This window comes from Parasteatoda tepidariorum, chromosome 6 (genome assembly GCF_982258835.1).
Source record: "Parasteatoda tepidariorum strain Cologne lab strain chromosome 6, Ptep-v5.0, whole genome shotgun sequence".
In the NCBI taxonomy this organism is placed as follows: domain Eukaryota; kingdom Metazoa; phylum Arthropoda; class Arachnida; order Araneae; family Theridiidae; genus Parasteatoda; species Parasteatoda tepidariorum.
The window spans coordinates 46,291,616-46,316,612 of record NC_141760.1 but is presented as its reverse complement, the minus strand read 5'-3'; the positions used below and the strand labels follow the sequence as shown (position 1 = coordinate 46,316,612).

Here is a 24,997-nt window from a genome sequence, read left to right as displayed (position 1 = left end):
ACACAACAACAATTAAATTACAAATATCAAATTTTTGTGCTCTTTTTTCATCAGTTTCAATTTATAAATGCTTTACAAAATTTATAAAAAATATACGTAAATGTTTTAAATTGTTTTAATTTTCTATTAATATATTTGAAAAGTTCAAGTTAGCTAATTAATAAATAGTTGAGCAGAATAACAGCTTAATAAAATACAACAGCTGAAATACTGAATTACTTCTGTACATCCAAAATAACTTTTTCGTGATATCAAAACATCGATTAAAATCTTCCTTTTTTTAAGAAAAAGGAATATTTTTAAAAAAATTTGTCAAAATTATTCCAGCTAAATGTTTATTGTGAGCTTAGTAACACCAGTAATTAAAATTAAAGGAAATATATTTTGTAAATCAATTAATAAATAATTGAACCAAACAACCTTTTTCAAAAATAGTTTAAGTAAAATTTATTTCGACAAAAAATTGATTAGGAGCTTACTCCCCTTGGTAAATAAAAAGAATATGTTAGGTATGTGAGTTCGAAGAATATCTTGAAAAAGCAAAGCTGCTAATTTAGAAACGCTATGCTGTGTCTATTAAAATATTTATCAATTGCATGTAAATTGATGAAAAAATAATTGAATAAACTAACCACTATCTCCCTGACGACACGAAAATATTGTTTCAAAACTCAGAACAATTAAGAGTAATTTATGTAAAATGTTTGTAAAATTTAAGAAAAAATATAGATTGACAACTCACTCATATCAGTAGTTTAATGTTAAAGAAAATGTTAGGAATATGTGTTAGAGGGATTACTGGTCCAAGCAATATTGTTAATTTCAAGGCGTTATGCAAAATTTAAAAAATAATAATAATGAATAATGAAAAGCTCTGTCAATATTATTTTTTTTTTAGTATTTGTCAAGTTCAAATGAATTAATGAATAAATAATTGAGCAAACTAGCCATTTTCTTTGTGGTATATCTCTTAAATACTTTTAAAAGAAATTTTTAAACATTATTTATGTAAATTTTATACGAAAAAATTGTTTATTGTAAGATTATTTTCCCCAATGATTAAATTTTAAAGACATATTAGGTCTAACGTATAACAAAAAATTACTAATAAAAGCAATGCAGTTAATGTCAGCTAGGTTCTCACTAGACAAGCTATTATGAGACAAGCACAACGGAAGGCATTAGGATTATCTGATACAATTGAATGCAGATCTGTTTCAGAAAACTGGTCTTAGTTTCATACATATCCTACAGAATAGCGTTTGGGCAGTGCAATCGTCTTCTACATATCACTTTATTTCATATTTTTCTAATTAGGATGAAAACATTTGATCTCTCCTTGAGACTTATCTCTTATTCATATGTTTGTTACCCTGACATTTTAGCTACCCCAGATTACTCTATTTTTACATTTAATACGAAATTTTGCTTTTATATTTTTAAAACACCAAAATCTATATATTTAAAACACCAAATAAAATGCGTAATATATTTAATTATATTTCCTCGTATTATTCTTATTATTAATTAGATACTATATTTCCTCGAATATGCCACAAATATAATTTTCAGAAATTCAATGTTTCATAATTTTAGGAGACATATTTCTGAAAAGTAAATAAAATAAGCTCGAAGCAATATAAACACAAAGAAATTGAATTGAAATATTTTATTTATAATTTATTAAAAGGTAAAGAATTCAAATAAACTATTAGCCAATCAGTCATAAATCAATTTACATAATTGTTTTAAGACCAAGAAGTCCAGGAGCAATTAATCCAGAGCTGATTGCCATGGGTGAACCAATCAATCCAGATCCCATCATTGGAACACCTAGCAAACCTTTATTGAGCATTGGAGATCCCAAAATTCCAGGAGTTCCAATAATTCTTGAATCGATTGTGGTAGCACCTGGAATGGAGACGACTGACCCAGTCTTTGCAGTTTTGGTGATACCAACAATACCATTCGTTGCAATCATTCTGCTGTCAACTGAAGTGGCACCAGGAATGGAAACTACAGAACCAGAACCGATTGTACCAATCAAACCAGTGTTGAGCAGTGGAGCTCCAACCAATCCCTTTCCTAAAGCAGATGCTCCAATCAATCCAGTGTTGAGCAGTGGAGATCCGATCAATCCATTTCCTATGATGGGTGAGCCGATCAATCCATTTCCTATGATGGGTGAGCCGAGCAATCCAGAGTTGAGCAAAGGAGCACCAACTAAACCAGGGGCCAAGTGAGATACAACTGATCCAGTTTTGACTGCTGTGGTACCAACCAAGCCATTGGATGCAATTACTCTGTTGTCGACTGAGGTGGCACCAGGGATTGCTACGATGGAGCCAGTCTTGACTGCTGTGGGAATGGATGCAATAGGTGACAGGAGTCCTGGTGCAATAATAGAAGCTTGTGCAGCTGCAACAGCAGCAAGCAGAAGGGCAATCTAAATAAAAATATAAAGCAATATATTTCAAAACATACATAATAATGCTTTCGGAATAATATAAGCCATCCTGAGATAATCTTTAGTAATCATACCTAGCAATTTCTAAAATATTCAACAGCAATCAATTCAATTTCGAATCTATTTTCGTGAAATCTTCGTTTAAACTATGCATATTTTCTATATTTTATATTCAAAAACTTGGTATTTTAAAGATAAGAAGTGTTCCAGGCAGTACAGTTTAGTTTAAGTAAATAAGTTAATTTAGTTTAAGTTAATTTAGGATTGTGCTGGTGCAATGATAGAAGCTGTAACAGCAGCAATTTACAAATCAAAAAATAATTTCAAATTTACAGGGTAGAGAATGTAGTTAAATTATTTAGTATATTTAAGAATTTATTGTTTTCTCTAAATAAGTTCAATTTCGGGTCTAATGCGCGTTCGGTTAAAAAAAAAAACACTTGATTATGTTTATTTTTAGAACAAAAGGAAACTTTGAACGCAAATTTTATTTGGAAAATTATTTTAACAAATTGGCTTCTAAATATTCATAACAATTAGAATTAAAAAAAGACACCAAGTTAAATGAATCAGAAGAATTTCTGTTCTTTAGAAACATATTTTCAGAACTAAATGTACATTTTCTAAAAAAAAATTCTTAAAAGCAATCAAATATTAATGAAGTATTTATTCAGCTATAAATTTCAAATCACAAATAATTATTCAAAAATATAATGAAATAAATACCTAATTTTTAATTTTTATACTAGATACAATTTTAAAACATTGCAGCAGAAAAATTCAAACAATTTATATTACTTTCCATGTTTTAGATTTACTTAGATTTAAGATGTAATTATTCTTGGCTAATTTATTCGTATACAAAATATACGAATGTTTAAAATAGTTTTTAAGTTTTCTTATTTTTAAAAGAATTCGTTAAATTTCTTTTTTACAAATGAAGTTAACAAATATTAATTTATTTTAAGCAAGATGTGCTACCAATTATTAACTAGTTGAAAATTTTGTAATAGTTTGTTATTTATAAGAAAAGTTTGTATTTTTTTACTGAGAGTTTCAATTTGTTAAGTAAACAAACATTTAAATTATAAGTTATCATATAACGTATTTTTAAATGCAAATTAATAAACACGTATTTTATTATTTCATTTAAATATTCCTATAATTATAGTTAAATAGTTAGATTCCATATTAAATAAAGATTAATCATGAATTTATATATACCAGTGAATAATTGCAGAATTAAAAATATTTTCTGCTAAAATTTTTGTTTATTTTATCGAAAAATTGCTAAAAGAATAAATCAAGCAGAATACTCATAAACATAGGTGAAAATTGACTAAACTTTTTACTGAGTTTTTGGTAATATTAATTATTATGAGTAATTTAAAATGCAGCTTACCTTAGATATCATTGTAAATTAAAAGCTTCAAACTTTAACTAGTAATAATTTTTCGAAAAACATTTCCATATTTATATGTTTTTAAATTTTAAAAATTTAAGAAACGTGAAAAACACGTGCTAGTTTTACTATCGTTGTTTACTGACCCCGCCCTGCAATATGATCCAGTGACAATGAAGTTTCCGGTATTGATGTTTTTTCGGATCTGTTAAATAATTCAAAAATAAGTTTACATATTTTTGAAGGTTGTTTCGATTGGATATGGGATTGAAATTGTTTAGTTTTTGTAAGTTTTATAATTGCTTATTTTTTAAAAAAAAAAAAAAATTCTTTTTACTGTCTCCAATTTTAATGTGCGCTTGGTAAGCTCTTATCTGCCTAAGTACAGGATGCTGTAAGAAAACCGCGATAAGCATATTTTAAATGAACTTTATAAGAAATAAATAAATTAGCAAAATATAGTGATAAGAGTAGACTTTTACTTAAAAATTTAATTGCTGTCAATGTTCATGAATCCATGGAATAATGCATGGATTTTGCTCGTAAAAAATCCAAAAAAACAATATTTAAACTGAGAAATATTTTATAATTAAAGTGCTAGACAATAAAGAAAAAGACACACACATTTTAAAATATGAGTTAATTTCTATTTTATGATGCAATGTGTTCAAAGGGATGAGTTTTTTTTTATAGATTATGGAGTAATCTATAAAAACAATATTGTTATTATTTTCTACATTTCTTTGAAAATTGACAATACCATATTGTCTGAGAGTCAAAATGAACAACACGACATTCATGATATTTATTTTAAGGGATTTCCATATATTTTGGGTCATTGTATAAAAGGACACTGCTTACCGATAAGGTGATCTAAAAAGGGATAACTACGTTAAACACAGAATATTCATAAATTTCCACTATTAATATTTTTTTAAATCATTGTTAATACGAAATATCCTAATTAGACATAGCAAATTTATATTTAAAAAAAGCAAAAGCAAAACGCCATTGAAACTTGATAAAACACTATGAAGGAAAGTGGGTGAAAATCATCAAGACATGTTTGATCAAAACTTCAACGTGTATCTAATAAATATTTTCAATTTTCCCTCTATTCCCCCGTGAAGCGTTTCTTTTCTTCTACTTTACTCAATAATGATTCACCAACTCTCTTCACGTTGATTTCGGCATCAAATTTTTTTAATATTTTTTTATTTGTTAATTTAAAAAGATTCTAAAGATCGAAAAATGCATGTTTTCTTCAGTAAATATGCTATATTTTGTTAAATCAATAGAAACTAGTTATGTATCTTTTTCTAACCTTATCAATCGTAGAATTTATTTATATTTTTAAGACGGTATTAAAAGAATTATAATGTATGTCAAACTGTCGAGAGAAAAAAAGATAATTTTTCTTTGAAAAAACCCTTTACCCTTTTACTACAATACTACAGGGGCATAAAGAATTGTGGTAAAATTACTGTATTGCATGGAAATGATCTTTTCGGTAAAAAAAAATCCATAATTCTGGTTTATAAAACCAAAATATACGGTATTTAAACCATTCATTTAGTAAATTTTTCCTTTCGTATGGTAACGGGTTTACTAGATGGACTAGTTTTCGAAACTACAGCTCCTATTACCACACATTTAGTATAAAATGCAAAACTGAAAAGTAAACTTGACTGAATAAATGTTTTTTTTTTTGCAATAAACTAAGATATCATGATAAAATTACCAAATTATATCAAATTTGCCATATTTTATCACAGATTATAAAACCATATTTCTTTGATAATTTTACCAAAAACATAATCAAAGCGCTTCGGTAAAAACTGGTAAGCTATTTGTTGTCTCCATAAATTCAGAAACATGTTAAGTTTTACCATATTTTGGTAGTTTTGACCATATTTTTTTCTCAGCGTGATGTACAGAAAACGATGTTAAAAAATTTTGGATTTTTAAAAAATGGATTTCGTGATTTAATTTTTGAAAATACGTTGAAAGTTTATCATATTATATGAGTTTGTTTTTCAAAAAGAAGCACAATGACCTTAAAAACACAATCATAAAAATACGTGGTGTTGTTTAATTATCTATCAGTATGCATAAATCTGGCTAAAACCAGTTACAACTCGTCATTAATGAATATTTAAGAGAAATTAGAGTTATAAGATAAAAATAGAAATTAAAATATTCAGATGTTGTTAAATTCTGGCATATAATTATTCAGGATACTCCACCCATCTGATGCATTACTGGAATCCCAAGTCCTTGAAATTACTTTAACTATAAAAAGGTGTGTTTTACGGTAAATTTTCAGAGAATGCATCACATATATCATCAAAATGATCTCTAAGGTAAGATTTCTCTGATATAATACGTCATTCATTTGACAATATTATTTTCGTTTATTTTATAATTAGAAAATTTAAAACGTAAAGAATACTCAAAATATTTTACAAAATCGTTTTGTAGACCTTTTTATAGGTTGGAAAATCGTGTGGTAGGATCCAGTTTTTCTTCATTATCGATTACTAGAGAAAAATTACTTATGTTCAATAGTAGATCTTACATAGAATCGTATGGGAAATGCTTGGGCATAGGAGGCATAAGTGTCAAAAACAGAAGTATAAGTGTTAACACAATTCTTTTTCGTACATATGTAAGGGAATAGTTTTAACTTTCAACATAAAAAGTGTTTTAAGCCAAAGCTGTAAAATATTTCGAATAAAATAACGATACAAAAATAGAGACACACTGTGTGCTAGTAATTTTTTTCATGCAAAATTCATATTTGCCATAAAATTGTACGGAACAAAAAAAATTATTATAGCGTAGGATTTACTGTAATTAATCTCCGAATCACTGTAATTAAATAAATGTTACTGTAAAAACTTCGAAAAAAAATATTTTTTTGGTTAAATTTATGTTACGGAATTTTACGGAATTTTTTTTTACGGAATTTTATCAGCAATTTCTTACAGAAAAGAAGAAGCAATTATTGTGAAGGAATGGGATTGGTGAGCGGCATTGAACAGGGGGCTTCAACTTTCTATTCATTAAGTTTCAACTTTCGTAGAAAAAACTGTTTTAAGCCAGAACGATGAACAAGAAGTCCTCTAGTTAATAAATAAAAGTTTAGAATGTAATCTATCGCATTTTGTTTAGCCTAAATTTTAAATTGCAGAAATACGAAACATACTTTTAATTTGAGTTATTTAATGATATAATGATATAGGTAGTTGATTTAAATTACAATTTGTTATATCACAATTTTATATATTAACCTGATTAAAAATTGAAGCATTTTTTCTTTAGTATTCTTAGTTAGGGAAAGATGAAACTACCTAAATGATGCTTTATTGCTTACGAAAATTTATATTTTTAAAACTTTATTAAACATTACGAAAAGATTTTAAATCAAAGACATATTTTTTCAATTACAAATGCAATACATTGCAGTAATTTTCGTGAAATTTCCCAAATTATCCATGAACTTAATGTTTTTTTGGCAATGTTTTTTCAAAGAAATGCAAGTATTTTGTTTAAAAAAAATATATAATTTTTAAGAACTAGGGGAAAATTTGCTCAAAAGTGCATCTGAACAATATTGCATAGCTGTAGATTGAATACCTGTAGAAAGTGTGTGCAATATTTCTAATTTTCATTAAACATGCAATAAAAATTAATACCAATTTATTTTTAGTTTATGAAAGTGTGCATTGACAAATTTAATGCAAATCGGTATCGTAATAGAGTTACAAAATATATTGAACAAGTATCAGTAATTCCTCATTTACAAAGAAAAAAAAAGGAAAAGAAGAGAAAACTAAGTTACTTCCGTTTTAATGATCGGATTTTAACGAATTTAGTTCCGGTTGTAATGGTATAAAGAGGTAACCTCAAATGAGAAAAATAATTAAGTGGGAAATTTTATTTCAAAACAAAGTTATGTGAGCTAGCTCATTCTAGAATTTTTTATTTTTTTTTTGAATTTTATATAGCATTAAAACTATTAAGACATTTAAATGAGATTCCATCATGTTAAATATTTTTAGGAATTTCAAAGTTTAAGCTGAATTTTTTTGAATTTTATTAAACAGGTTATTTTTAGTTTATTCCGTTTATTTCAAGAATAATTTTTTGTAAATAATTATAATTTGTTCATGGATGCTCTTTGGATAAACCTTGTATACGTGTTTTAAGTTAAAATGTGATTATCCCATTATCTTTTTCATAATTGTTCTTTATATTCAACTCTAAGTTGCGTCAAAATCAATTAATTCAATCTTCAAGGAATTAAACCTGACGTTAGAAACTTATATTGTATAATCAATTTTCAAGCACTCATACTAGTTTGTGTTTCAGATTGCAGTGTTAGTTGCTGTTTTTGCAGTTGCCAATGCCAGTATTCTTCCACTTATAAACACAGGAGTAAGCAGTAGCATCAGGAAACAAGATGTTAGTATTTTCCTTATTTAATTCCTAAAAGTAACATAAAACCCTTAAGCAATAGCCAATTGTCGATTAAATGGGCTTATAGAGGTTTAGGTTTCGCAATTTCTTAACCAATGACATGATCATTTCAATTAAGATATCATTGCGTACCGGCTGCCTGAACTTCTCATACTAGTTGGTGCCATCTTTCTGGAGTAGTGTAGGCTTCAAGTCCAGTCCTTATCAGAACAACTTATTTTTATTGCATTTAATTAATCACTTCTATTATTCAACATTTGCCTTTAACCTTTTCTCCTAGTTTAACATTTTTAAACAGCTCTTTTTATATAAAAAAATATTTAACTATTTCTGTTATTGTAGAACCATTTTAATTATTCATCTTCTCCAATTTCAATTGTTTAGATATTTATTGAGTTCGGAAAAGTAAGAAAATTTTAAAATTACGAACGTTAATAATGGATTAAAAATATATGGCCACCAACTGCGATGCACAGTTTGTCAGCGAGTGATGAGAGCTTGAAAGAGCTTTCTTTAATTTTTCTATATATTTCATGCAGATGATTTCTGTAAAAGATAAGGTCAATTCAGCTAAGGTTCAAATATATAAATTTCGGAATATAAAATATATTGTTGTGCACTAACTATGAGTCATATTTTACTATAAAAAAGAAGTAAAGATATTCATACTTTCATTTTACATTATAAACAGTCGTAAATCGTTTTCTAATCTTATGTTAAAATAAACTTTGATTTTAAGTAAACGAAGACACTGTTTGACAAATCCCTTTCTTTAGTTTTCTTTATTAATTTTTTCAATCAAACCAAAAACTAAAAGCTTAGAAAATTAAAATGTTTCAATTCGCTAAGATTGAAACCCTAGAAAAAAAAAGATTCTTAGACATAGCTCTTGGCTTTATAAAGTATTTGATACATTAGCTACACTTATAAAAAACAATATAAATAATTCATTTGGTTTTTAAATATTTCATTAGGCTGACTTCAGTGACATAAAAGTAATTTTATACTTTTAGGGCTTGGGGAACTATGCATTCAGCTACGGAATTGCCGACGGAATTGGAGCCACCAACTCCAGGTCAGAAAGTGGAGACATTGCTGGGAACAAAATAGGATCATACACTCTCACTGATATCGACGGAAGAGCTAGAAAAGTCAACTATGTTGCTGACGCTGCTGGATTCAGAGCTTCTGTGAGCACCAATGAGCCAGGAACCGCCCTTAGTGCCCCAGCAGCTGCTGTTATCAACAGCCCCTATGCTCCTCCAGTTGCACCTTCAGTGCCAGCTATTGCACCTATGATTCCCACAATTGCATCGGGAGTGTCAGCTTTATCTCCCATGATCCCAGCTATTGCACCCGGCATTGTTGGACATGGAGCTATTCTCGGAGCACCTGGAATTATTGGCAATGGAGCTATTCTTGGAGCATCTGGAATTATTGGCAATGGGGCTATTCTTGGAGCACCTGGAATTATTGGTAATGGAGCTATTCTTGGAGCATCTGGAATTATTGGCAATGGGGCTATTCTTGGAGCACCTGGAATTATCGGAGCTGGTATCATCGGAAAATCTCTCATTCTATAGAAAAAATAAATAGTAAGGAAGATAAGTGTTCCAAAAATTTAATTTTACGTTATTTTTTTCTTTTTTGCAAATATTTTGAAAAAGGCTATTCTTTACTAAAATAGTTTTTAATAGTGTCAGCAATATTTATCTAATTAAAAAGGTTTATCTAATATAATAAATTCTCGGATTTCTTCTCTTGTTTTTTAATATCTTGAATTTAATAGTTTTTATATGCGTTAAGCTAAAGCTATTTAAATATTTAAAATTCAAAATTAAAAGTTAGAAAAAAACTAGAGTTTATGTTCAAAATTCTAGACTGTTAAGGGTAAACATTAACGTTAATTGAAATCCATCATCTCGTTGATATGTTTTTAAAAGAAATTTATTTTGAATGCAAAATATTCCGAACATGTTAAATTTTTTTCTTTAAAATTGTTTACTTACAAATAAAAACAATTTGACGTTTTTAAAAAGAAGTTACAATTTTGCTAAGGTGTTAAACTCATTCAATATCATGTATATTTCAATTTCAAATTAATATAACAACACCATGTAAGTTTACTGCTAGCATATCTTAATTAAAAGGCTTGGTAAGTGATATATTCTGAAGTTAATTCTAAAACTTTACTTTTACAGATAAACTTCAGTAACTGAAGAGTTGATTGTAAAGAAAGAGGACTGATTTTATTTGGTATAGAGCCAAATGTATATTTATCGATACATTTTGTAAAAAAAATCAAAGAAGCTAATTCATGTTATAATGAATTTGAATTAAAAATAAACGTTTGTCGCAATTATATGTTTGAGTACTTTATTGAAACGTTTAAAAAAATGTTTAGTTAAATAATTTGTATCGTGCTGCAGCTTGTCCTAAAATAAGCTGACATTTTTCAAAATTAATAGCAGAATAATGGTTAATGTTAAAACACAAGCAACAATTTATGTGAGAGGAAAAGAAGTTTTTTAATGAATTCCTGGTTTTAGTTCAAAACGTTTTCGTAGGATGGCGTTGTAAGTCCATTTTTCTATTCTTTTTGTTTGCTTAAGCTAATTCCGCCCTCTAATTGACGTTTGAAATTTGATATCTGACTGACATTTTGAAAATTTTGTAATTAGCATTTCATGCAATGAAAGATTACGAAACATTTTGAGAAGAGAGTTTCAATTATTTTTCCTAAAGTTACAAGTTTGATGTCCGCACTGCCATCTATAGTAAAAGATTTGAGCTAAAACCAGTAGAAGTCGGAGAAAATATTAATGGTTTGTCGAAGGAGTTTTCTGCAAAAATTATTTCTCATTAATCTTTGCTATTTTCTGCTATAAACTCCACAAAACTGTCAGTCTATTATAGGACATAATTTCTAGAAACTAATGTACTGCGCAGATCAAAACAGTCGACGATCTGATTCTTGTAACCTCTTGACACAGAAACATGATAAAAAATAGCTCTCTAAATCTAGAGAATATCTGCTTAATTTTGTAATGTTAAAATTTAGTTCATGTTACTTTTTCGTAAGTCTATAATGTGTTTAGAAAAATATGACTCACTAGTGAGAGTCAATACTCAAAAACTTGTAATACATCCATACATCCAGATAAAACAATAAAATTAATAATAAATCACTGATGAGGAATAACCACCAAAAAATAGACAAAAAAGCACTTAAGATTTGAATAAAAATCACTAATTTATCACTCAGGTTCTTTGTAACTTAACGTATATTTTTAGTAGATTTCATAGTATAGATTATTGGTTTTTACAACATTTATCAACAATATGTATTAGCTATAAATACTTTTTTAAAATGGCTGAAGGTTAATTCAATTTTGAAAGAACAGAATAACTAGGAGAAATAGTTTCTGAGGAGGTAAACGTAATTGAAACTCACTGATTATACAAATGGTTATGGAATCTTTAATAATAATGTGTTTGTCTATGTGTTTTCCTTATAACCCAAGAACCGTTTGTGCTAACTTCCTAAAATTCGGACAGCGGGCGAAAGGTACAATTTTATCCCCCGATCTTTCAAAACTTTTATATGGATCATTCGGGAGAGACATTTGAAAAATGAAATTTTCTCAGAGGTTTAGGACTAGCCAAGGGGAGTACAGAAAGTCATTTAACTTTTTTCCTTATAAAGATCTTGTTTGTATTTTTTCACAGCCAAATTCATACTTAAGTCATATAATCATTCTACATTTTGGCAACTGATATAGCAATGCCTGCTTGTGAAAGAGTTCGATTGATTCTACGTTTAAGTTTTAGGTCTGTGCCTTTTCAAATATGGAAATTGAAAACCTGCAATTTCGGCATAGTCTTTTTCTTCCTATAGAAAAAATAGAAATGCTGTCCGAGTAAGAAAAAATTACCCAATGTGTATGGGAAACATGTATTGACAGAACTCTTGTGCCGAAACTGGTTAGCAAAACTTAGCTCCGGTAATTTTGATGTTGAAGATACATCATGTTCAAACAGGACAGTTAGAGCCGATGACGACACAATAAGGCATAAATCGATGCAAAACGACAAATAAAATCTCTCAAGATAGTTGTGAAAAAACATAATTTTGGTAATAAAACCAAAATATGTGGTATTTAAACCAATTGCTTGGTAATTTTTCCGTTCATATGGTAGAAGTGTACTAGAAATTCTGTTTTTTAAAATTCTAGTACTTATTATCACAATTTTAGAAGAAAAAAATACATTCCATTAAAATAAATTTAACCAAATAAATTATTTTTTATGCTTATGCTCTAAGATATCATGATAAAATTACTTCATATGCCTAATTTTAACTCATATTGTAAAACAATATCTTACTATCAATTTTTTCAAAGCTATAACCATAGCGTTTCGATAAAAAAATACTGTACGTTTGGTGTTCCCATAGAATTAAAAAATGCGGTGAATTTCGCCATATTCTGGTAGTTTTTTTCTTAGAGTAGGCCTATGCAGAATAAAGAATGAATTAAAAAATGCGGTGAATTTCGCCATATTCTGGTAGTTTTTTTCTTAGAGTAGGCCTATGCAGAATAAAGAATGAATTAAAAAATGCGGTGAATTTCGCCATATTCTGGTAGTTTTTTTCTTAGAGTAGGCCTATGCAGAATAAACACCTAGGTGTAAATGTAAAGCTAGGTTCTCCATATTCTCCATGTTGTGTTATCGCGTTGACGTCTGTGATTTGCTTTTCAAATATCTAGAAAATGATTCATTTCATAAGTGCCTCCTCAATTAGAGATGAGAAATGGTTTGCCTACAATAATCTTAAACACAAAACTCATGAAGTAAAAAATAAGAATCGGCTTAAACCACTTTAAAAGTTGATATTCATCAATAAATAAATAAATAAAAAAGAGTGATGATATCTGTCTCTCGATATTTCAAAATAATAATTTTTGTAGCTTCAACCAAACGACATAAAGATCAATTTTGTAGTGTAATGTCATTAGTTGGACAAAAAAAAATTATTCCCTTTAACAGAAAAGGTAAGAATTGAGCAATAGAAAAGGTATAGTGTTCTACTAAGATAATGCGAAAATATGTATATCTTTTGTAATTCACCAAAAGCTTTTGATGGGATATACTACCACATCCACTATATTTTCCAGATTTGGAACTTTATGATTATTATTTGTTCCAGTCTCTGCATCTTTCGTTTAGACAGTGAAACTTTTACTTCATATAAGGAGATCAGAAAGCACCTGGATCAGTTTTTGCCAGAAAAGAACAAAAATTGTGTGGGCAGTACTACTATAAATGATTTCTACTTGCAGTACTACTATAAATGATTTTTTTCCAGAAAAAAGTTAAATCACCCGGTATTAACCTGCTGATGGCGTTACACCGGGTACACATCTTTGTTCTATAGAAAATTAAGAAATATTCTAGATTTTCAGGGGAAAAGAAGCAGACACACATTTTTTTTACACTTTAAAAAATTTTTTTTCATACAATTAGCGTGTATCTTTATTAAGAGCTTTATTTAGAGGAATCGAAAAACGTCAAACTAGCATTAACGGCATGGAGGCTTAATTGATTTTGGTAATAGACACTCAGGGAGCCGTGATGGCTCAGGGGATAGAGCGTTCGCCTTCCAATGCGACGAACCGGGTTCGAATCCCAGTCGATAAGAATTCCACATCCGGTTTGCACCGACCGCAGTGCTGACGTGAAATATCCTCAGTAGTAGACGGATCATGGCTTAGAGTCCCTTTGCTTTTGGTATTATGGTGATTCATACATACAGTGAAAATAGGCTACTTGCAGCCCCTCGAAAAGTTATAAATATGGAAGAAAATTTGCTTGATTTTGATAAAATTTAACTGTTATGAATTTACATCGAGCAACAGATCATGCCAAATGATACTAAATACAGATAATCTTTACTTTGATCTGATGAACTGGTGAAAATGGATCTTGCTTAATCTAATAACGTTCAGCCACTAAAGCAGAAGGAAAAAACAATAATTTTAATTTTAAAAAAATAAATTTTTTAGCTTTATAATTGAGTTGACATATGTCTTTCAGTTTTGTGCCTAATATGTCCTACTGATAAATAATAATTTATGGATAATTTTATATTTCATTTTCTCCCGTACGAAAACCTGGTATTTAGATAGCATAAAATAAAATAAAAAGTGTTTGTTAGAATGTGTTAATCAAACTTCAGAGCCAGGAAATCTGCTTTACACTAGTCCCCGTCATACATAATTTTTAAATCATATTTTTCAAAAAATTTCAATGAAATCGTAAACTGTACTGAGAGGACAACAAGTAAGCTAACAGCTTTCTCAAATATTAGAGAGTTTGTTTTCAACATTAATCACATGATTTCTTTCTCCACAGAAAAACTGCTAACTTTTTCCACGTTCAAATATAAACTCATAGTGCCGTTAATCTTGAAATATAAATACATTATCAAAAAGAAAAATTACTCGAAAAAAAGTTCTATTTCTATTAGAATATTAATTACCTACAGTAACAGAAAGAAAATAATTATTTAATTATATATAATAATAAATTATATAATATAAATCAGATTTACTATTACAGAAAATATAAAATTTTATAATAACGCCTTATCTCTTTATATGAAACAACTTTAACTTTGCGAAAATTGGCATTTCACACATTATTTTTCTTTCATTTCTTATCAGCATTGATTGCTCTTTTTTAATAAAAGTACAGTGATGCAAATCAAATGCATTGAAGAACCATTTATCTTAATTTAATTAAACATTGGACAGAACTTCATTGAATAGAAAATATAATTTAAAACCAAAATAATAATTCTTTTTTTTTTTTTCGTTCTAAGCTATTTCGCACTTAAGCTCGCTTTCTATATTTCGCACTTAAAAATCAGGAATTTAAAAAACAATTTTTCTAAATGTAAAAATATTTTAATGAATCGGCTTTAAACAGCTGTTGCAGAAAGGCTGATTATACAACTAATTCATTAAAAAGGGCTGTAACTGCTTTTAAAAATCTTAGTTTAGCATGTTGTTTGAGATAATTTCTTAGGAATTCAAAACATTTAGATATTTTTGCTCATTTCTCTACAATTGTTGCTGGAATTTTAACAGACTGCGATCGTTTCTGTCCTTGAAATAATATTGGATTTTAAAAATATTGAGTAATTAAATTAAAAACAGATATTTCGAAGATAGAATACTAGGATTTTTAATCTATTTAACAGAGATTAATTTATTTTTTTTTTGCTGAAAGGAATTGAATTTTATTAAATGGGACTTGGCATAATATGATGTGAAAGCTTTATTGTATTTAAAGAAATTTTATTTTCCCATATTTTTATAAAGTCTTTAAAAAAAAGCATATCAGTATTTATTTGTAGGAAATACCAATCTATTATAGTGAGATTAAAGTATATATAATTTTTAGGCAGTCATCTGAAATTTATATAAGATTATGTCGCATAATTTTGATAATACAGAATAAATTAAAATGGTTATACAAAAATTATTTCGTTATTTCAAACCATTAAACAATTTAATTTTTAAGCATTTTAGTCAAATTTCAGGTACAACGGCGAAATCTTTGTGAAATAGACCGGCAAAAAAATTTATGTACAAAATCATGAAAGAAAATTTTTCGGCTAATATTTAAATTTCGAACTATATAGGAATATCAGAGGGAAATATTTACTAGAAACGGATTTAAAAACTAAACGGATTGATACCAATAATAATTATTCAAATATTACCAAATTATGCTTAATTAACTTATTAGTTTGCAATATGAAAGTATCAGAATTGGTTATTTCTAAACCGATATAATTAAAGTTAGGAATTTGAAAATCGAAAGATAGTTAAAGGTTAAATATTAGTCATTAAAACTCTTAATCAAATTATATAGAGGAAACTACGGAAAGAATAGAACATCATTTTATTTTCTGCTCAATTCCAAGATAAACAAAGCGGCCTAGCAGATCCTAGACAGGTCGATAGAAGTTTATATCCAACCAATGATTAGCATGGCTTTTTTTTTTTCTGAAATAGCAGTATTAGTAGAAAAAAAATTATTAAGGTGGTTCTTATAATGAAAGGAAACTCACTTATTACCTTTATGTGTATTAAATTTTAAAGTGGAAAAATGTAAATATTGTCTTGGGGCTTTGAGAGAATAACGTTATCAAGTTATAACCACATATAACGTTAAAAAATTGTGATAAACTTTATTTTTATAAAATTTCAATAGTTACCTAACCTTTTTAAATCAAACTATAAATATTAATGAGAATATAACTCTTCTTCTTGCATTCTAACAAACTTTTAGAAATCAGATCTGAGAGAAACACATCACACAACAAAATAAGGTTTTATCAGCTTTTATTTGAAGTTTTAAGAGCATTTTATTCCATTTTTGCCATAATGTTTAGCCAATTTATTTTCAAAAAAGGCATTTACTTAAGAATGGTTTTTACTAATCCTGGTGCCAAAAGACGAGAACCAATAGGTGATATAATTCCTGGAGCAGCAACAAGTCCTGGAGCAATCAATCCAGAGTTGATAGCCAAAGGTGCTCCAATCAATCCAGAGTTGATAGCTAAAGGAGCTCCAATCAATCCAGAGTTGATAGCTAAGGGAGATCCGATCAATCCAGAATTGATGGCTAAGGGGGATCCAATCAATCCCTTTCCAATAACGGGAGCACCAATCAAACCAGAGCTAAGAAGGGGAGCTCCAATCAGACCATTGGCTCCAATCACTCTAGTATCAACACTTGTTGCGCCTGGAATAGAGACGATGGATCTCGTTTTGACTGCTGTGGGTATAGCAAGAGGGGAGATGAGTCCTGGAGCAATGAGAGTTGCTTGGGAAGCAGCCACACAGGCAAATAAAAGAGCAATCTGAAAAGAATAAAATAATTAGTTAATCAAAACTGCCGACCCTCCACAAAAATCAAAATGGTATTCTATTGCTAAATTCAACGTGAGAAGTAAAGGCATAGAAAAAATTTTGTTGTTGTTTCTAATGCGTCTTGCCAATATCAGCAACCTGCTTAGTGAAACCAAGCGAATTTAAGGCAGAGGGTACGTTTTCTGTTTTTTAGTGGTGGCGCCATCTATGACCAAGAATAGGACTTCAGCCACACTCACAACACAACCCGTTTATAAGCTGGACATCCGTTCATTCATCAACAGATCGTAATTTAGACTCGAACCAAAGAACGATCAATCTCCAATTCAGTACCCCTAGAGATTCGGATTTGTTATGGGAACGTGGAGAACTTTGTGACCCGACAGATTTAACGCGTGCCAATCACCTTTTATTACACGGAAGTCTTCAACCGACGGGGATCGAACTCACGACCTTTTGAACATGGGTTGAACGCCCGACCAACCAGGCTATCTCGCCCAGAAAATTTTTTATTGTCTTATTATCATATCATATAACAATGACTTCAATCAGTAACAAAAATTATTAACGCTTAGAAGTAAAAAATGACCGAAGAGTAATCATGGAGGCTATTTGTTTTTCACTAATTTTTTGTTTAAATATGTTGGTGATATTGTTTTATTTTTATTTTTTAAACTTCACTCAATTAGCGTAGTTCACACCACAGATGGATATAACTCGAGTTCTGCGTGTAGATAACAATTTGTGGGGTTTTCAGGCGTTTATGAACAGGAAGTGCACGGAACGAGTAAATAATTTATTTTATGATAATTTTTTTTGTAGAATAACAAACATTACATTACTTACATTGAAACTTCTAATACATTTTTACGTTTTTAGCATCAATTTAGTTCTGGAAATATAAATTAAAATATATCGATTAAATCCTAAAGTTTCATCATAATTGCTTTATTAAAATATTTTATAATCGAAAAATTAAGGCATTTTTATAAAAACAATTAAAATATTCATATTTAGATTTATTTTGAATTTAATTTTACATTTAATTGAACTTTTTTTTTTAATTTTTAGTTTTCTTTGGAGAAAAATACTACTTAAGATGCAGTTTTAAAATTGTTTGTTATTGAAACGCTTAAATTTATTAAAGAAGTTATTCAATCTTAAAAAAATATTGGGTTGTAATTTTTGAAACGTTTTTAAATTATGTGACCTAACACTGCACTCATTAAAAAATAGCTTTGAATGTCAAAGAAAGCTGTAAGGGGGGTCGTTTTAATTTTTAAAAAGAATAATTTTTTTAAAAATTTAAAAAAACGCACTTTTTTTCAAAATTGTACACCATTTGAATAACTATTTTCAAAATTTATGAGCAAAATATATGAGATGTGTTCAGATTTGAAGAAATATTTAAACAATTAAGCAATATTTAAACAAATGTGGTTGTCTTAATTTTCAATTGAATATTTCAATTTTAAAATTCAACATAAAGTTCAATAATCTGATTTTGAAATTGCATAAAAATACAACTAATATATTTACTTTCAGATTAAACTAAATGCTGCTTTTGTTCAAATTTTAATAAAAATTAAGGGTGAACTCAAAGTCGTTTTTAATCTAAAATGATTTTAAGGCTTTAAAAGAAAACAGATTTTGAAACAAAGTTTATATTTTAAAGAGCGGATTCATACAAACAAATACATAATAAATTGCACGAAACTTCTAAAGCTTAAATTTTTTTAATAAAATTTATTAATAACTGTCCCATAATTTTGAATGAGTTTTTAATCTTTCTCTCTTTGAAGTCCCAGCCGCAGAATTTAAAATAATTTGCTAAAACAACAGGATAATTACTGAACATTTTGTTTGATTAATGTCTAATTACTCTGTTCTATGTGACTCTATACCGAAAGAATTGGAATTCTGTTTATGACTGCGCGTGATTCAACCAATAATGTTAAATCTTATTTTATTTATCTTTTAAATATCAGTTGTTGCACTTAAAAAAATCCAATAAAATTACCGTACTGTATGGTAAAAGCATTTCTGGTAAAGAAAACATAATTCTGGTAATAAAACTAAAATATATGGTATTAAAACTATTCATAAGGTAACGGTCTATCGGAAATTCTGATTTTCAAAATTATAGTTCCGAATTCATTTAGTGAAAATACATAACTGAAAAGCAAATTTAAACGAATAAATGGTTTTATGTTCTAAGGTATCATAATAAAATTACCTAATTTTATCATTTAATATAAGACTATATTCTGTTGTTCATTTAACAAGAACATCATTACCAAAATGTTTTCGTTAAAATTAACCATTTTAGTGTTCCAATAGAGCCAGAAACACGGTAAGTTTTACCATATTTTAGTAGTTTTGACCGTACTCTTTTCTCAGTGTGGCATTTCGGTAAACACTCGGTAAGTAACATTTTTTTTCAAAAAGCTGAAATTCCAATGCTCATGTACAAGTAACTCTTATATTCAACTTAATACGATTTAATATAATTAATTTTTAAACCATTGCTTTCTGTACTAAATTTTAAAAAAAACATAAACAGTAAAGGTAGCTGACTGATATCATTGAACAATTTTAAAGCTTTAAAATTTTGAAATAATTTCTTTTTAATTTTATAGAAATATTGAACCCATTTTTTAAAGTTTTTATTAAAAAGGTTCAGACTCCAAAATATTTGGATTTGAAAAAACATTTCAATATATTTCATTTTTTAACGAAAAAGTACATTTTTATTACTGCAAACATAATAAAACAACAAATCAATATTGACTTACCTTAGCAATCATTGTGATCTTGAAACTACTGGCTTGTTATCAATAGCTAAGATTCAAACAGTATTTATACATTTTGTTCGATCAAAAATATCGGGTGCGTGGAACGGAAGCTTTAACCATCACCGGTTTTTCTAAGGTCATTGGTTAGCCCCTCCCATCAAAGTGACCATGTAAAATGGAATACGAATAATTATTTGATTTTCAGTGTTATATACTAATAAAGCTGTTTAATTGCATCAGAAAATTCTTGACTATTAAAGGAAGTAAACAAAAGCATTTGTCTTTGCGAATTTTAAATATATATTTTATTTTCGCGTAATAGATTTTAAAACGATTTAGTTTGTCTGGAATATTAAATTTATTACTGTAATACTTTTGCACATTGAATTAATTTTCTTAAAATTATAAATTAAGATTTTTATTTTTTAAACACACTTTAATTTCGAAGACATAGTGCGAAGACAACTTTACTTGAGTTATCATAAGTAAAATAATGCATGTAAGCAAAAAATTATTGAGTGGGGAAAAATAGGATAAAATACTTATAAATCCTCTAATCCTAACAATTCTATGATCATATTGTAATTTGTATGAATAACGGGGGGGGATCTAAGATATTCTGCAATTTTGCATGCAATTAGTCTCATTTAGGGAAACAATACAGCATTACGTTGATTTTTTGGATCCAAGGAACCTACAAGTAATATATTGCATTATAAATGGACATACATAATACTTTATCTGTTAAGTTGTAAAAAAATGAAAAATTTTGCAAATGATTATTTAAATACATTTTCAATTAGCTCATACTCCACATCCTACATTTTTTAAAAAATTGATCACGAATAAAGTTTAGAACATATTATATCTAAAACACTTCCAGATTTTGTTTAGATTTTTAACGTTACTTTTTGTAAACTTTAACATTTTAGAAAGTCATTGTTGTTGACAGTCAATATTTTACGTTACGCTTGTTAAAGACCTTATCTGTGACCAAAAGTTGCAAGTTTTTTTAAAAAAATGTTGGGCTTTAATAATTTTTATTAACCACGTAGCTCAATATTTTTTTAAAAATTTTTATCCTATTTCTATCTTAATAATCTACCCTGTATGTCATTAGAAAAAATATGCTAGAAAACAGATGTACACATAATATATTATTAAACGAAAGAAAAATATTTAAGAGTTGAAAGCTTCCTTTCAACATAAAATAAAAAATCCCCATTGTAGAATAAGCCATAAAAACATTTGATAGTAATCTATTTTAAAATCTTAATATCAAAAGTTCCAATGCGTGTCAAATATGCCAATCGTAAATCTTATAGGTTGTTGTTGTTGTCGTTGGCCATTAAGGCAAAGGGGTGCGATTGTTCTTACTTTCCAATGGCGCCATCTATGGCCAAGAATTCAACTTCTGCCATACCCATACGTCACACCCGTTTATAAGGCAGATCCATTCATGCATTCAGAAAACAAAATTTTGACCGGAATCAAAGAACGTTCAGTCCCCAAGAGGTTTAATTTGTTATGGGAACATGGAGGACTATGTGACCCGACAGATTTAACTTGCACCAGTCACCATTTACTAATCTTGGCTGTTAGTTTTATCATTTTCATATCGTTTATTATTATTAATATTATTATTTAAAATAAAAAGTCTAAGAATTCCAAAAGGAAAAATATGTTAATTGATTGTATTGTCACTCATCTTTATTAAAATTTTAAGAGTTTAAAAGATTTTTTTCAAGTTGGATTAACATTGTAATTCAGTCTTGAAAACACTCAAATATAAAAGTTAATACTCCGAATTGTTAAAAATCAAAAATGTTTTAGGTGTTTAATAAAAATAGTATTTCTAATAACTTACAGTGTGTAAAAAAAAGAAAACTTAAATAACTCTTAATCTGGTGATTGGATTTTCAAAAACTAGAATTCAATCTCAATGGATTCAGGCCTTAACCTTAAATATGCCAATTAATTATGCAATGGAAAAAATTGTCATAATTTTTATATCTCGGTACTGATGAAGTGAATTAAAGCCTTTTAGCACACAATTATAAAAGTCGTTTCTCTAATGAAAACTCCATGTAAAAAATTGCTTCATTTTATTTAAAAATAGTCGAAATTTTGAAATGTAAGTTATACAGGTTCTCATATTAATTGAATCTACGTTATTTTAAGCGACAAATTCTAAAATTTTGTGAAAATCGATTGAGTGAGAAAATAAAAATTTTAAAATACAACTTCTTTGACATTATCAAAAATTCAAAAAATTTAATCACCATTAAATGAATTAATCTTTAGACAAATTGGTGGAAGCATTCTTGGAACCTTATTTTAGAAAAGATTCAAGTCACTGGCTTTTTAATGGAAAAAAAATTAACTGCATCCAGCAGGTATGAACTCATAATAAAGCTCTGATACGAATGTAATCACCATTTAAAAGCACAATAAATGTTCATAAGAGCCGTTTAGTTCAATTAATAAATATAAGAAGTAATTTAAAATTATTATGAATGAAAAATTAAGAAGTATTAAATCTCGTATAAAATCTTATGAGCCGAGAAAATAAATGTATAAAAATTATGAGCCGAGAAGATGCAACCTTTCCTGCATTGATGGAATGGTTCTCCTGTATAGAAGAGATGCATGGTGGATAAATTTTGGTACCAGGAATCAGCGTTTGGAGGGTTAAACTACTAATAAAGTGCAACCCTGCATAATGTACATGTACATACATTTAAAATACTGCTCTTCTTATGTCAAATGTTAATTTCACACAATTTCACATTAAAATGTTAATTTCACGTGAAGTAAGATCATTTATGTCAAATATTGCAATAGTAAATGTTCAACTTTCTTTACATGTTTTATGACCACCGTTGAACAGTCGAGCCAATCGTTTGGATTTACGACTACTAATGTTAAACTCTGTAGCCTTGTAATTTGGAACCCAATCCAGAAGACAAGGGAACTCCTGGAACAAGTATTGGGATACATTTTGCTTTCGTGGAGGACTTTTTTATGGAACTAACCCGCATTTGCGTTACATGGAAATGAAAACCACGAAAACCTCCCACGGTTAGCCTGACGACAAGGGGACTCTAACCCATAATCCGTCTACTACTGAGAATATTTTACGTCAGCAGAGTGGTCGGCGCAAGACGGATGCGGAATTCGTATCGACCAGCCATCACTGGGATTCGAACCCGGTTCATTTGATTGTAAAGCGAACGCTCTATCCCCTGAGCCTTCGCTGCTCTCTTTTCATATTGTACTGGTCTCAGATAGCAATATGTAAAGAAAGTTAAACATTTACATATTGTACCGGTCTCATGTAGCTGAGTAAACTGGGCACAGCTTTTAAACTGATAAATTATAAATGCTTACTTTCAAGTCATGAATTTGGGGTCTGGTATTGCTGTTATCGATCCGAAAATAGATCATCAAGTAATATTTTGCTTGACTTTTTCTATTACAGATTGCGACTATTTTATGATATTACATCTCATGCAGGTTTGGGTTTAAAAAAGAAGTCCTAAGGATAATTGGATAAGGTTGTGTTCATGCTCTGGAGTCCGAAAAAAAGTAGCAACTACCCCTACATTGATGAATCCTGAACATGAGTATAAATGACATCGATTTGATTCTTTAATTGTGAAATCGGCATTATATCTTTTATGATTAACTGATTACATTTCATTTCCTCTTTCTTGCATTTAATTATTCAAATAACTTTTATATTTAGAAACCAACTCAAAAACTTGGTTTACATTACATTTCTGGAATAAATGGTTGATTTGAATGGTAAATTTCAATTTCTTTCAATTATTTGAACTTATAATTAAACAAAACTACCTAAGCATAATAAATTTGTACAAAATAATTTATTACCCATAGAAAATTGATTCAAATCTTTGTTTACACATTCAAATCAAAGCAATCGAGGTATTAAGTGCTCATAATTTGTAAGGTACAAAATAAGAGTGAACCCTAAATTTTATTCTTAATTTTCAGTCATCATTAAACTAACATTACATAATCATAATAAGTTTATGTAAGGCAATTTACTTCTCACAGCAATAATAAATTCATATCATTATTTATTTGCTTTTATAGTTAAGTTAACAGAAGAAAAATAAAAACAGTTTTATTATGTATAAATGACGATTTAAATTTCTAAAGAATAAATAAACTTTTTTATTTATATTGCTTATATTTTTTGTCAGTTATGCCCGCTTGCAAAGATTTTAACTGATGCTTTATGGATTGACTAAATGGGATACCAGTAGAAAGAAATGAATGATATTCGTTATATTTTTCTCTAGACGTTCTCTCTATAAAAAGAGATAGAACATGAAAATATTTACTATCTCACAAATCAAGCAAGCTTTTCCGAAAAGTTTTATTAAGTGGTTTAAATTTAACTGTAACTTTCAGAAATCAAAAACCACCGTGTGGCTTCATAATTACATATGTGATGGAATCAATCAATATTTTTTTTTATGTTTAACCATAAAACTTTTAAATCCTAAAACATAAAATCTTTAGTTTATTTGACATTACATTAGACCGTGTGCTCGAGTTCAATCAATAAAGTTTTTTTTTTAAAATGCAGGACACATTTTGTTCTGTAGACTTACTTTAAGTTTCATAATTTGAAGCCATTTGAAGAAATGGTTGTCTAAAAACAAAAGCGCAATATTTTTCTTCCTAAACAAGCGAATATAAAACTAAAATAATAGCAATCTCTTTTTAAGTTTCAAAGCCAATTAATAAAGTTAAACAATGGATTTGAAAGAAATTTTTCATATCGAAGAAAATACCACGCCTTTCAATAATTTAAAAAATATTTTTTTTAAAACCTCTCAAATCGATCTATTATTTAAAAGAAAAATTTTTTCAG

General features: G+C 28.4%; 3 protein-coding genes across 4 annotated transcripts in view; 1 reads left to right on the top strand and 2 right to left on the bottom strand.

The window, feature by feature from the left end:
• Positions 1-1,654: 1,654 nt before the first annotated feature.
• The window catches only part of LOC107443422 (uncharacterized), a 48,026-nt gene continuing 24,683 nt past the window's right edge, over positions 1,655-24,997 (bottom strand). The window contains exons 1-2 of one of the 2 annotated variants that reach the window (XM_016057277.4): positions 3,870-4,003; positions 1,655-2,446 (exon numbers count right to left, since the gene is read on the bottom strand). In XM_016057277.4, the coding sequence (XP_015912763.3) occupies positions 1,736-2,446; positions 3,870-3,881 (723 nt within the window). In that variant the 5' untranslated portion in view covers positions 3,882-4,003 and the 3' untranslated portion in view covers positions 1,655-1,735. Of the gene's footprint in view, positions 2,447-3,869; positions 4,004-24,997 lie in introns of those variants that run through there. The other variant, XM_087165798.1, reaches the window with a different exon arrangement.
• Positions 6,110-10,713, top strand: LOC139424816 (uncharacterized). Its single transcript, XM_071179161.2, has 4 exons — positions 6,110-6,232; positions 8,244-8,336; positions 9,365-9,946; positions 10,553-10,713. The coding sequence occupies exons 1-3, from the start codon at positions 6,221-6,223 to the stop codon at positions 9,932-9,934; spliced, it is 675 nt and encodes a 224-aa protein (XP_071035262.2). The 5' UTR covers positions 6,110-6,220; the 3' UTR covers positions 9,935-9,946; positions 10,553-10,713.
• On the bottom strand, positions 16,749-20,126 carry LOC122268843 (uncharacterized). Its single transcript, XM_043039452.3, has 2 exons — positions 20,092-20,126; positions 16,749-17,286 (listed from the first exon to the last, which is right to left on the bottom strand). The coding sequence occupies exons 1-2, from the start codon at positions 20,101-20,103 to the stop codon at positions 16,840-16,842; spliced, it is 459 nt and encodes a 152-aa protein (XP_042895386.2). The 5' UTR covers positions 20,104-20,126; the 3' UTR covers positions 16,749-16,839.

Coding starts and splice junctions, on each gene's coding strand:
- LOC139424816 (XM_071179161.2), top strand. Junction 8,337..9,364: donor GTAGCATCAGGAAACAAGAT/GTTAGTATTTTC, acceptor TTATACTTTTAG/GGCTTGGGGAACTATGCATT.